Source organism: Rhinatrema bivittatum, chromosome 8 (genome assembly GCF_901001135.1).
Source record: "Rhinatrema bivittatum chromosome 8, aRhiBiv1.1, whole genome shotgun sequence".
NCBI classification, from domain to species: domain Eukaryota; kingdom Metazoa; phylum Chordata; class Amphibia; order Gymnophiona; family Rhinatrematidae; genus Rhinatrema; species Rhinatrema bivittatum.
This window is the reverse complement of record NC_042622.1, coordinates 203,916,857-203,929,039: the sequence shown is the minus strand read 5'-3', so window position 1 is coordinate 203,929,039 and position 12,183 is coordinate 203,916,857. Positions and strand designations below refer to the sequence as shown.

Genomic DNA, 12,183 nt, shown 5'->3' with positions numbered 1-12,183 from the left:
GCACTAGCAGGTGAAATCCTTTCTTAAATCTGTCAGATCAAGGCGCTGTCAGTGCCAGGCCCCCCCTTATAATCCCTGACATGCAAGGAATGCCGTCGGTTCAGAGGTGGGGATGGGAGGATGCAGGCAGGACCCCAGGCCATGCAGTCATACTAGAGCCTCTGGACCTCCCTCTCTAGCCCTACCCAAAGCAGCTCTTTCCACCGGGAGGGGGAGAACCAGAGAGAGCCTGGTAACTATCAGACACTGGGTGAGACAGGGGCAGAAGGCACAGGGAGCAAGAGGAAAGCCCAATATCATTCGGAAGCAGGTCCTGCTGCTGTTGTCCAGTACAGAGGGGGAAATGGCTGCAGCTATGAGGCTCTCACTGGTGCTACTGCTGGTGGCTGCCGTCCCTACTGCCACAGGTAATCCTGATAGAATCTGTCCTTCATTTAGGGGACTGTCGCTGGGTTTGACTTTAGTGGCTGCTGATAATCTCCATATACAGAGGCAGGATCAGCAAGAAGGGGTGAGGGTCTCAGACCGTCAGAAAGGGTGAATATTGTATGTTGTTTGCATTCCACCTTTCCTGACCAGTCAGCTACTTCAAAGCAGACTGCATTCAGGTACTGTGGGCGTTTCCCTGGGCCCAGGGGGCTTACGGAGGCAACGGGTGGTGAAGTGAATTCCCAAGGTCACAAGGAGCATTAGTAGGATTTGAACCCTGCCTTCCCTGGTTTGTAGCCCACTGCTCTACCCAGCAGGCTGCTCCTCCACTGTATGCATCTGGAAGAAGAGCCACGTTCAGCCACGTAGAGGATCTGGGTTTTATACTGCAGAGGGCAGTATTCACAGCCCCCAGGGAGGGGGAGCCCTGGACATTGCTCAGTGAGTGATACTTGGCAGCCAGAGTTTGGAGCTATGTGACTGCTTTCTGAAGGGAGTTGTGTTTTGTGAGTCCTGGCTGAGAACCATTGCAGCAGGTGGAAGGCGATATAAAATAGGGTAACCCCTGACCCTTCTTGATATTTGTGAATTAAGGCTCCTGGTGCTGTAGCACAGTAGAGGCTGGTTCCGATTGAGCTGGAAGCCCAAAAGAGCAGAGGAAACTGCTGAACCATGAACCCAGAGGTTCAGCCTAACCTAAAAAGATCTGGAATGCACCTGCCCAATTCATCAAACACCCCCCCCCAATGGGCAAGGCCTTTTCCAACTTTCTCTTCCGAATGTGGCCTGGTTAAAATGCTATCTGGAGACTGGCTTCTTATCCTTGCTTAATTAACTATTTGATTTAAAACCAGAAGTAACAGTGCTATAAGCAGAAGGTTCTGTGGTGCTGTCTGCTGTGAGAAAGCGCAGGTGAGCTACTACAGAATTGAACAGTTTATCCTAAATATGAGGGTTGGGGTATTTCTCTTTTTTTCTGCACAAATCTGAAATGAAATGTGGTAAAGACTGGTTTATTAATTATGTTAATCAGACAAAGCAGAAAGAAGGTAGGTATATAATGAGCCCATAACAGTTATCTACTAGTAGGGTGTCTGCACTGGCAGTACTGCCTAATAAGGCTGTTAATTAACAGTGTCTTATTAGTTTAATTAATAGTTTGATTGCAAAACCATATTACAGGCACTGCCTGCCTGGCCTGGGTCACTGCATTTCAGGAACAGCAGGGCCACAAATCTAATCTTGAGTTTTATCGAAAGCTATCTGCTCTCACGGATCAGGAAAAAATATTCAAAAGACTTCAGATTCTCAATCTTTTAAACCCTCCAAAATGTTTTGGAAGCCACACACTTCTTTAAGAGGGTCATATGTGTGTATATATATATATATATATTTTTTTTTTATTTTAATTTTTTTTTTTTTTTAAATAAAAGCACTCCAGACTCTGAAAAGAGGCCACTTTACCGAGGAGTATGCACTGCACCCATAACACTGAAAAGGGCACTATTTACCTGCTTTTCTATTCAAAGTTGGCTTGTTGCACAGATTAGAAAAGAACTGGGAAACAATGGCACTTTGCAAATCTGTAATTCCAAAGACTACTTATCAACATCCTTAGAATATCCTAGTCTCTTTCTAAAACTGATCACGCCTGCAGATACTGCAGCTCATAAGAGCTGGTTAGTCATCTTAGGTGGGTTTTTATAAGTGCTTGATTTGTAAATAGGTGATTAAAGGCAGAGAGTTTTAAAATATATTTCATTAGTACATTTAGCTATTTTGCAGCAAGCTGTGGGTGGCACTAATTGTGTCCACAGAATGCAGTTCGTGGGCTTAGGGCTGTTGCAAGGGGTGGGCAAGAAAGGCGACTACCCTGGGTGCCAAGCTAGTGGCCATGCTGCCTTTTTGATCAGTTTGCAAGTCTGTGAGCACACAAGCCCGAAAGCGATACCCTAAGCGTGCCATGGGCTGCACCACAGTTCTGTAGAAGATGACAGATTAATGCATATTCTTCAACTGCTATGGCCGGGCATGTCCCATCAGGCACACACAATGATTTGAGCACATATTGCTCTGTTTTGTAATTGAGAAACCATCGCGAACAATAAGAAGGATGGTGACTGGAAGAAATCCTAACTAAACGAAAGTGGATGCATTTTATAATGGAACTGTTTATCTTGATGGAAAGGGTGAATCCATTATTTATCATCTGTTCTACTGCTGGTTGTGTAGGGTTTGAAGAGTTAGTTCTAGAAATACAGAACATGACAGCAGATAAAGACCACACAGCCCATCCAGACTGCCATCCACAGCGTCATAGTCCCTTCCTCTCCCTCGGAGATCCCCTGTGCTGGTCCCATGCTTTCTTCAATTCAGACACTGTCCTTGTCTCTAGCACCTCCTCTGGAAGGCTCCTCCATGCATCCACCATTTTTTCTGTAAAGAAATATTTCCTTAGATTTATTACGGAGTCAGCTCCCTTCATCCTCATTCCAAGACCTCTCCTCTCATGGCTCTTTCTACTCAGCTGCTGTGCACCTATGTTGAGGACCTCCCACATGCCTGAGGAAGCTTTCTGGGACCAGTGCTACCCTTGGGACTCCAGTACAGTGACTAATATTAGCCATGGTAGAGTTTTTAGACCTTTGTCTCTAGGGAGGAATAGTTTAGCATGCATCCTTGCAGCTTTATATGTATATGACGGAGTCTTGGGTGATTATTTTCCTCTGCACGTGTATCTAACCCAAGGGAAAATACTGAAAACACTAGGGACAATTTCAAAAGATCTCACTTTACAGGTGAAGGGAGGTTAATCTAGCTGCTAATGGACAGATGTCTGTCATAAAAACACCATCACAACCAAAGCCAATTAAGATGAGCAGAAAGACCAAGGGTTGAATGACTATGGTTAACATCAACTCCCATCCCAAAGAGGGTGTTTGAGGGAAGCTGCTGCTGCTGCCCATATTGTACCTGATCAGAGGTGTGGCTTTGTGTGTGTGTGTGTGTATGTGAGTGTGTGTGTGTGTGTGTGTGTCTTAAGCTTACACTGCTACTATGGTGTATTTATTCTGTGGGGTGGGTGTGTTTGTGTGTTGTTACTTGTGTTATAGCTGTACTGTGATGGGCAGTGTGTCTGTGTGAGGAAAACTTGCATTACGGCTGTCTATGTTCTGTGGTAGGATTGGGTGTATTTGTGTGTGTGTGCTGTTGCCCATGCTATACCTGTTCTGGTGGGGCAGTGTTTGTCTTTATGTGTAGAGGAAGCTAGTACGGCTGTTGTCTGCGCTATTCTTGCTCTATGGTGGGGCAGTGTGTGTCTTTATGTGTAGAGGAAGCTTGTACGGCTGTTGTCTGCGCTGTTCTTGCTCTGTGGTGGGGTAGAGTGTGTCTTTATGTGTAGAGGAAGCTTGTACTGCTGTTGTCTGTGCTGTTCTTGCTCTGTAGTGGGGCAGTGTGGGTCTTTATGTATAGAGGAAGCTTGTACGGCTGTTGTCTGCGCTGTTCTTGCTCTGTGGTGGGGCAGTGTGTGTCTTTATGTGTAGGGGAAGCTTGTACGGCTGTTGTCTGCGCAGTTCTTGCTCTATGGTGGGGCAGTGTGTGTCTTTATGTGTAGAGGAAGCTAGTACGGCTGTTGTCTGCGCTGTTCTTGCTCTATGGTGGGGTAGTGTGTGTCTTTATGTGTAGAGGAAGCTTGTACGGCTGTTGTCTGCGCTGTTCTTGCTCTGTGGGGGGGCAGTGTGTGTCTTTATGTGTAGAGGAAGCTTGTACGGCTGTTGTCTGCGCTGTTCTTGCTCTGTGGTGGGGTAGAGTGTGTCTTTATGTGTAGAGGAAGCTTGTACTGCTGTTGTCTGTGCTGTTCTTGCTCTGTGGTGGGGCAGTGTGTGTCTTTATGTGTAGAGGAAGCTTGTACGGCTGTTGTCTGCACTGTACTTGCTCTGTGGTGAGGCAGTGTGTGTCTTTATGTGCAGGGGAAGCTTGTACTGCTGTTGCCTGCGTTGTTCTTGCTCTGTAGTGGGGCAGTGTGGGTCTTTATGTATAGGGGAAGCTTGTACGGCTGTTGTCTGCGCTGTTCTTGCTCTGTGGTGGGGCAGTGTGTGTCTTTATGTGTAGGGGAAGCTTGTACGGCTGTTGTCTGCGCTGTTCTTGCTCTGTGGTGGGGCAGTGTGGGTCTTTATGTGTAGAGGAAGTTTGTACGGCTGTTGTCTGCGCTGTTCTTGCTCTGTGGTGGGGCAGTGTGTGTCTTTATGTGTAGAGGAAGCTTGTACGGCTGTTGTCTGCGCTGTTCTTGCTCTGTGGTGGGGCAGTTTGGGTCTTTATGTGTAGAGGAAGCTTGTACGGCTGTTGTCTGCACTGTACTTGCTCTATGGTGGGCAGTGTGTGTCTTTATGTGTAGAGGAAGCTTGCACTGCTATTGTCTGCGCTGTTCTTGCTCTGTGGTGGGGCAGTGTGGGTCTTTATGTGTAGAGGAAGCTTGTACGGCTGTTGTCTGCGCTGTTCTTGCTCTATGGGGGGGCAGTGTGTGTCTTTATGTGTAGAGGAAGCTTGTACACCTGTTGTCTGCGCTGTACTTGCTCTGTGGTGGGGCAGTGTGTGTCTTTATGTATAGAGGAAGCTTGTACTGCTGTTGTCTGCGCTGTTCTTGCTCTGTGGTGGGGCAGTGTGTGTCTTTATGTGTAGAGGAAGCTTGTCTGCACTGTACTTGCTCTGTGGTGGGGCAGTTTGTGTCTTTATGTGTAGAGGAAGCTTGTACAGCTGTTGTCTGCACTGTACTTGCTCTGTGGTGGGGCAGTGTGGGTCTTTATGTGTAGAGGAAGCTTGTACGGCTGTTGTCTGCACTGTACTTGCTCTGTGGTGGGGCAGTGTGTGTCTTTATGTGTAGAGGAAGCTTGTACAGCTGTTGTCTGCGCTGTTCTTGCTCTGTGGTGGGGCAGTGTGGGTCTTTATGTGTAGGGGAAGCTTGTACGGCTGTTGTCTGTGCTGTTCTTGCTCTGTGGTGGGGCAGTGTGGGTCTTTGTGTAGGGGAAGCTCGTACTGCTGTTGTCTGTGTTATTCCTGTTCTGTGGTTGGGAGTGTGTGTGTGCATCTGTCTGCACGTGTCTGAGGGAAGCTTGCACTGGTGGATAAATGTGTAGCTCCTCTTACAAACACTGACACTTAAGATTTTCTAAACAGAAATTTCAAAGGCTGTCCTTGTGTATTTGCTGCAGTATCATGTGCAGTGGCACAGGAGATCATTTTAAGAGTCTCACATACCTTCTACTTCATTTCTTTGTACAATGCCCTCCTCTGCAACCCAATACTGTGGTTCAGTTGTTACATTGCAGGTAATAATGGGAGGAGCACTTCCTTTACAGCATTAAAAAAAAAAAACAGTCCAGAAATCATAAATATTCTCTCCCTCCCCATGAAGGAATGTGTTTTTTAACAAGGTATGTTTTACCGGACACCTCATACTGCTCATCTGGGGCCTTTAAACTGCCCTGTGATGCTCTTACACAATAAGAGGCCACCTGTTAAGGGCGTACCCAGAGAGCTTGTTTCTGTGTTTCAGAAAGTTAGAGAATAAAGAAAGATAAAGACACTACTTACTGTGAGTCAGAGGGTGTTGGCTGATGTTTTTTCTCCATGGAGCCATCACCCCAGTGACCTGTCTGACTACCTCTTCATGAATAATGCCACCTATTGCACAATATTCTCAAGTACTATTCCAGTGACTACCTTTTCCACCTCCTTTCATCCACTAATAGTCTGCCACTTCATCGGAAGGTTTCCTGAAAACCCCCTGTACATTAAAAAAAAGAACAAGTTTTTCCTCAATTTTACCCTCTTTAAGCACCATCTCCCCATCACAGATAGCACGCCCAGACATAAAAACCTTCCACTTCCTCACAGTTTCCAGTTTATGGCTTTCTTAGTAAAATAAAATAATTCCAAGTTAGCTTGTTTTAGGGCTACCAGCAGTCCTCTTTTTAAGATTGTAACCGTCTCTAAAAGTCAGAAAGGAGGCCCAGACAACTGATCCGTAAAGATAGACTTTTATTGCCAGCAAGATGCAGCTAAGACAATGGCTTAGTACAACTGCATGCCACGCCCCTTCAGGAGCTGGCTCTTATACATTCTACATTTCTTATCTTTTACACATGCGTTCTACAAATCGCTGAACCAGCATTTTCTAGCGTGGTTTTCTAGTAGGTGTAGCTTATAATCAGACTATTGTTTCGTCATTTAATTGACGGGTTAGACATTTTATAGCGATGATCGTATTAATACAATACAAACTATTAGAATTACAAAATGGTGGTGCGTTCCACTGAATGTCAGTACGTAAGCACGTAATTGCGTAGTGCATGCCATTGCGGTTCAAATGTTAGTACATTCAAGATGGCTGTGCGTTTCAATGCGATTCACTGCTGGCAGTGTTAATTAGAAGGTTTCAGTTTTCTCATTCCACGAAGGTCCATTAAGTTGCGCTCCTTCATTCCCCCCTTTGATACTTCAACTTCTTTAGAAGGTGCAAGTATCACTTTCATCTGTGAGGTAACTGAAAGACAAACCGAAATTAGTATAAAAGTCACTCAGTGAGGGCCCTAATATGTTTGCCAGGTCGTAGGTTTCTTCACGGGTTTGAGACGGATGGGCCCTATTGGCTGCACCCCCCTTTGTAGCCCGACTTACCCCAACAAACAAGGTGGCCCAGGTATATTAGTTACATTAAAGGCATTAGAGGTTAGTGTCAAAATTTTCATCTTCTGTGTCAGATGAATCTGATGAGGGAAATGTTGAAACTGAAGCATATTTGTTCATCATCATGATCTGGGCTGCTGCTCTCCGATCAGCAATTGTTTCAATCATTGAGCGTAAATTCCTAAAGATAAGAGGGAGACATAAAGGCAATAAAATACAAGAAATTAAAAGAAGTAACAAAGGAATAAAGAGCTCTTTCAGCCCTGGAATCGAGGTCAGCCAGCTGGGCAATGATGCTGTCCAGTCAAGAACTCCGGTCCAGGTCTGCACAGGAACATGAGCTAGTCGCACCATTCGATCAGTGATTTCTTCGATGACTTTGCTTTTATCATCAATCTGTAAACAACAATTGGAAAGATTACATTTTCCACATACACCACCTTCCTGAGCTAGAAGGTAGTCCAGGGCCAACCGATTTTTGTACACAGCTCTAATGATTTTTGTGTTCTGCTTGGCTAGAATGGTGAGAGCCAGGGCAGAATCATTGGTTAAGAGTTCTAGTACCGCTTGGAGTCGAATGATACGATTTAACATATAGATAGGGGTTCTATATCCATATGATCCATCTTCTGCCCATGTAGCAGGTCCATAATACTGTACAATGCGCTCAGGTGGCCATTCTTGATCAGTCCAATCTCCTATTGGAACTTTAGTACTCCTTCGATGTCTGTTTGGCTTCATTGGACTATATACAGGGACTCCTAGTGTTTCGCCAGCTGTGATTGGTAAAAGGAAGAAACTTGGGCGGATCGTTGCCAAGAAACATGTTCCATACCAATTTGAGGGTAATTGTTCATAAGCCCTTCGACCGCATACAAAATAATATCCATCAGGGGCTATGAAGGAAGTTGAAGGTGTTCCAGCAACTGTCCATGTTTTATTTAAAGTTGGTTCAGTCCAAAAAGAAGTAGGTATGGTGAAGTTCTCTGTCTGCCACCATGTACGATTGTCTGTTGTAACCGTAAGAACCCCTGTATACGGGGAATTTCCAATAGGTACCCTGTACAGTTTTGAATATTGGCGTGATAAACACTGTCTTCCAATGACATCAGTCTGGAGAGCCCATTCATATGGACTATTCTTTCGTTTATAGGTTATAATTGTATTCAAGGCATTGAGGTCAGATTGGAATACTTCTTTGGCTTCCCAAGGCCACTGCTCTCCCGTTTTTGTACCTCCACATACAAAACAATTTTTGACTTCCAAAGAGAGAGCTATATTCTCGGCCAAATTCACGAACATGTTCTTTGCTTGATGTGAAATTGTGTGCTTCTGTAATTCCTCAGTCACTTGGGATATTTCATCGAAGAATGATTGATAACCAACTACAGTAGTTTGATGGATAATTGGACGTGGTTTGTCTCTCCGCTGCGTGATCGTGATGTAAGTCATGGGATCTCTTCCTGTTCCATCGATTCCAAATCCCCAGGTATCCTGCCATGGGGATCCTTCATTTTTAATTGGCCATTCCAAAGAAACGATGTTTCCAGTTTCTTTCACTAGTTTACCTACTCCTTGGCCACCTGGGTATCCTCCACCAGTATAATCACACACTAAGGCCCATCCAGACAGTGTAAGGTCCCCAACGCATGGCAGCCAGTTGGATGGGTTAGCTACTCGATTGTATGGGCAGAGATATTTATGGTTTGAAACATAGGATTCTTTCCATGATTGAGACCCACAGTGGAGTGCATTGGGATGTTTATCAATTGCTTCACAGGCATCAAAGGTGAGTGTAACACTAGATCCTCCTCCCATGAGGATCTTGGTGGAGTTGATATAATACAGGATTCCTTCTCCATCTGGTATGATGCTAGTTGTGGGACTCTTTGGCAACCCAGCAGTCAGGGTAATATTGTAGTATTTAGGAGTGGTCGGAGAATGGCAAATGACTTTGTCAACAAGTAGGCATCGATGAAAGGATTGATATCCCTGCGTTGTGTTTAAAGCACAGGCAGGCTGTGCTGTACAAGATGGTGGAGGTTGAGATTGATGTATGATTGTAGAAACAAGCTGAAATCCATCTTGAGTTGTAGTACATATTTGTTTGATACGTTCGGTGCAATTCTTGCTCAAGGGAAGTTTAAGAGATGTTGTTGTTGCACATGAGATTAGTATTAGGATCCGTAGAATTCTTGGCAATCGAAGGAAAGAGTCAGAAGTAATATAGATCTGAGGATGTAGGCTATGGTGATATACCATCTCTAGAACCTTTGAGATGGTCATCTAGCACTTAGTTTGTGATAAGGAGAGCTGAATTCATGTATTACTGTGCCTGCAAAGAAGGAAAGAAATAGACACGTTAGTATTTTCCAGTATTTCACTTGAGTCTTTTACTCAGGGGTAACTCTTGGCCTGCCTCTGGTGAATTTTAATTTGTTGTCCCCAATCCTGGAGATTTGCCAGTTAGAAGAGGCAGGTTTAAGTCGAGTCCAATGTATCCATGATGGACATCCAGAGACTTTCACGGCTGTAGGAGTGGTCAATAGCACAGTATATGGGCCTTTCCATCGCGGCTTGAGGAAATCAGAGTCATCCCATTCTTTTATCCATACGGAATTTCCAATTTGAAATTGATGAGTTGGTGTAAGTAGGATTAAAGGTTCAGTCTCACAAGTATAGTTACGGATGGCAACAACTGTGTCATACAGTCCTTTTAGTTGGTTGCTGAGAGACATTTCTCCTTGGATCTGCAAGGAATCAGGAAAAGATGGAAGTGGTGGAGGTCTCACATACATCATTTCATAAGGTGTTAGACCAGATTTTCTTGGACTGCATCGAACATGTAGTAGAGCTAAGGGTAGGATATCTGGCCATTTGGTCTTTGTTTCTTGACACAATTTAGCTATTTGAGTTTTCAAAGTTCTGTTAGCTCTTTCGACTGCTCCGCTGCTTTGTGGTCTCCAGGCACAATGCAAATGCCACCTGATGCCCAGAATTTTGCTTAATTGTTGAGTGATTTCACTGGTGAAAGCTGGTCCATTGTCAGAATTTATCTGTCTTGGTAGTCCGTAGCGTGGCAAAATTTGATGAAGAATTAGTGACACCACCTCTTTAGCTGTTTCAGTTCGTGCAGGTATAGCTTCAATCCATCCAGTGTACGTACAGACTGCTACTAACATAGCTTTGTATCCTTTTGAAGGAGTCATGTGAGTGAAATCAATTTGACAAACTTGAAATGGTGTAGTTCCTCGTAGGATATGTCCTGGGGCAGGACCAGGCCCACTCCGAGGATTGTTTCTTGCGCATGTGACACATTGGTTGATTGCATGCTTTGTTAACTGAGTAACTCGGTTGATGTAATACGTTTTCTCCAGCAGTTTTGCTAATGAGTCTCGGCCAAAATGTGTTTTATTATGAGCTTCTTTAACTATAGTCCAAGCAATAGCTTCAGGTATCCATATCCGACCATCTTGTATAATCCACCAACCGCTTTGCTGGTGAAGCTGCTCATTCTGCGCCCATTCATTTTCTTCTGTGGAGTAGACAGGTCTTTCATCTGGGAATTGTAAGAGAGGGCATGCTCTTGTTGTCATTTGAAATGGTTGTTCCCGTGCTGCTTCTTTCGCTGCTTTGTCTGCTCTTTGGTTTCCTTGTGCAATGGGATCCGACTTCCCTGTATGTGCCTTGCAATGCATGACAGCTACTTTTCGTGGTGCCCAGACTGCATTTAGTAAATCATGTACTTCGGATGCGTTGATCAGCTGCTTTCCTTCGGCAGTTAGAAATCCTCGTTCCTTATATAGAGCTCCATGTACTTGGATAGTGAGAAAGGCATATTTAGAATCGGTACAGATATTTACAGTCTTTCCTTCTGCCAACTGCAGAGCTCGAGTAAGGGCAATTAGTTCAGCTTTTTGTGCAGATGTTCCTGGAGGTAGAGGTTCGGCTTCTATAATGTCATCTTCGGAAACTATGGCATATCCAGCGACCCGGGTCCCATTTATAACCTGGCTACTTCCATCAGTGAATAAAGTCCAAGCTCCTTGCCAGGGTTGATCTCTCAAATCGGGTCGACTAGAGTGCACTGTAGCCATAACCTCTTCACAATTGTGAGCAACTGGTTTGGGTGCTGGCAATAAAGTTGCAGGGTTCAAGTTCTTACTGTCTTGTATTTGAATTTCAGGGGTTTCACATAGCAAGGCTTGATACTTTACAAGACGGGAATTGGTCATCCATTTTGGTCCATGAGTTTCTAGTAGTCCTTGGATAGTGTGAGGAGTTGTTACTTGTAAAGTTTGTCCAAAGGTTAATTTAACAGCTTCTGGAATCAATAAGCATGCAGCAGCGATGCTTCGAAGGCACCCGGGCCATCCTTTTGCGACATTATCCATTCCTTTTGACAAATATGCAACTGGTCGTTCCCATGATCCTAAAGTTTGAGTCAATACCCCAATGGCCATTCCTTTCTTTTCATCGATGAACAGATGAAATGGTTTCATCACATCCGGTAGTCCTAGCGCAGGGGGTGAGACCAAGGCTTCTTTCAGTTGATGCAAGTTTGCTAGTTCGTGTCTTTCCCATTGAAAGGGTTGGGACTCTGCTTCTTTACCTCGCAGCTTGTCGTACAGGGGTTGAGCAATAATTGCATAGTTTGCAATCCACAGTCTGCAGTATCCTGTGGCTCCAAGGAACGCTCGAAGCTCTTTTTTACAAGTAGGTACAGGTTGATCTCTTATAGAACTAGTGCGAGAGATTCCAAGACAACGAGTGCCTTCACGGATTTGGAAACCCAAATATTCTACTTCCAATTCACAAAGTTGTGCTTTCTTTTTACTTGCGCGATATCCTTTGGAGTACAAAGTCTTTAACAAGTGGAGGGTGGATGCTGCACATTCAAGATAAGTTTCTCTAAACAACAAAAGGTCATCCACATATTGTATGACTGGCCCATACATAACTTGATACATCTTTAAGTCTTTTGCCAGTTGCTCACCAAATAGAGTAGGTGAATGTTTGAACCCTTGAGGTAAGCGAGTCCATGTGTACTGCTGCTTTATTCCAGTA

General features: G+C 44.6%; 1 protein-coding gene across 1 annotated transcript in view; it reads left to right on the top strand.

The window, feature by feature from the left end:
• Nucleotides 1-242: 242 nt before the first annotated feature.
• Nucleotides 243-12,183, top strand: part of LOC115097746 (uroplakin-3b-like) — a 56,662-nt gene continuing 44,721 nt past the window's right edge. Inside the window, exon 1 of the mRNA XM_029613762.1 lies at nucleotides 243-407. Within this exon, the coding sequence (XP_029469622.1) occupies nucleotides 344-407 (64 nt within the window). The 5' untranslated portion in view covers nucleotides 243-343. The remainder of the gene's footprint in view (nucleotides 408-12,183) is intronic.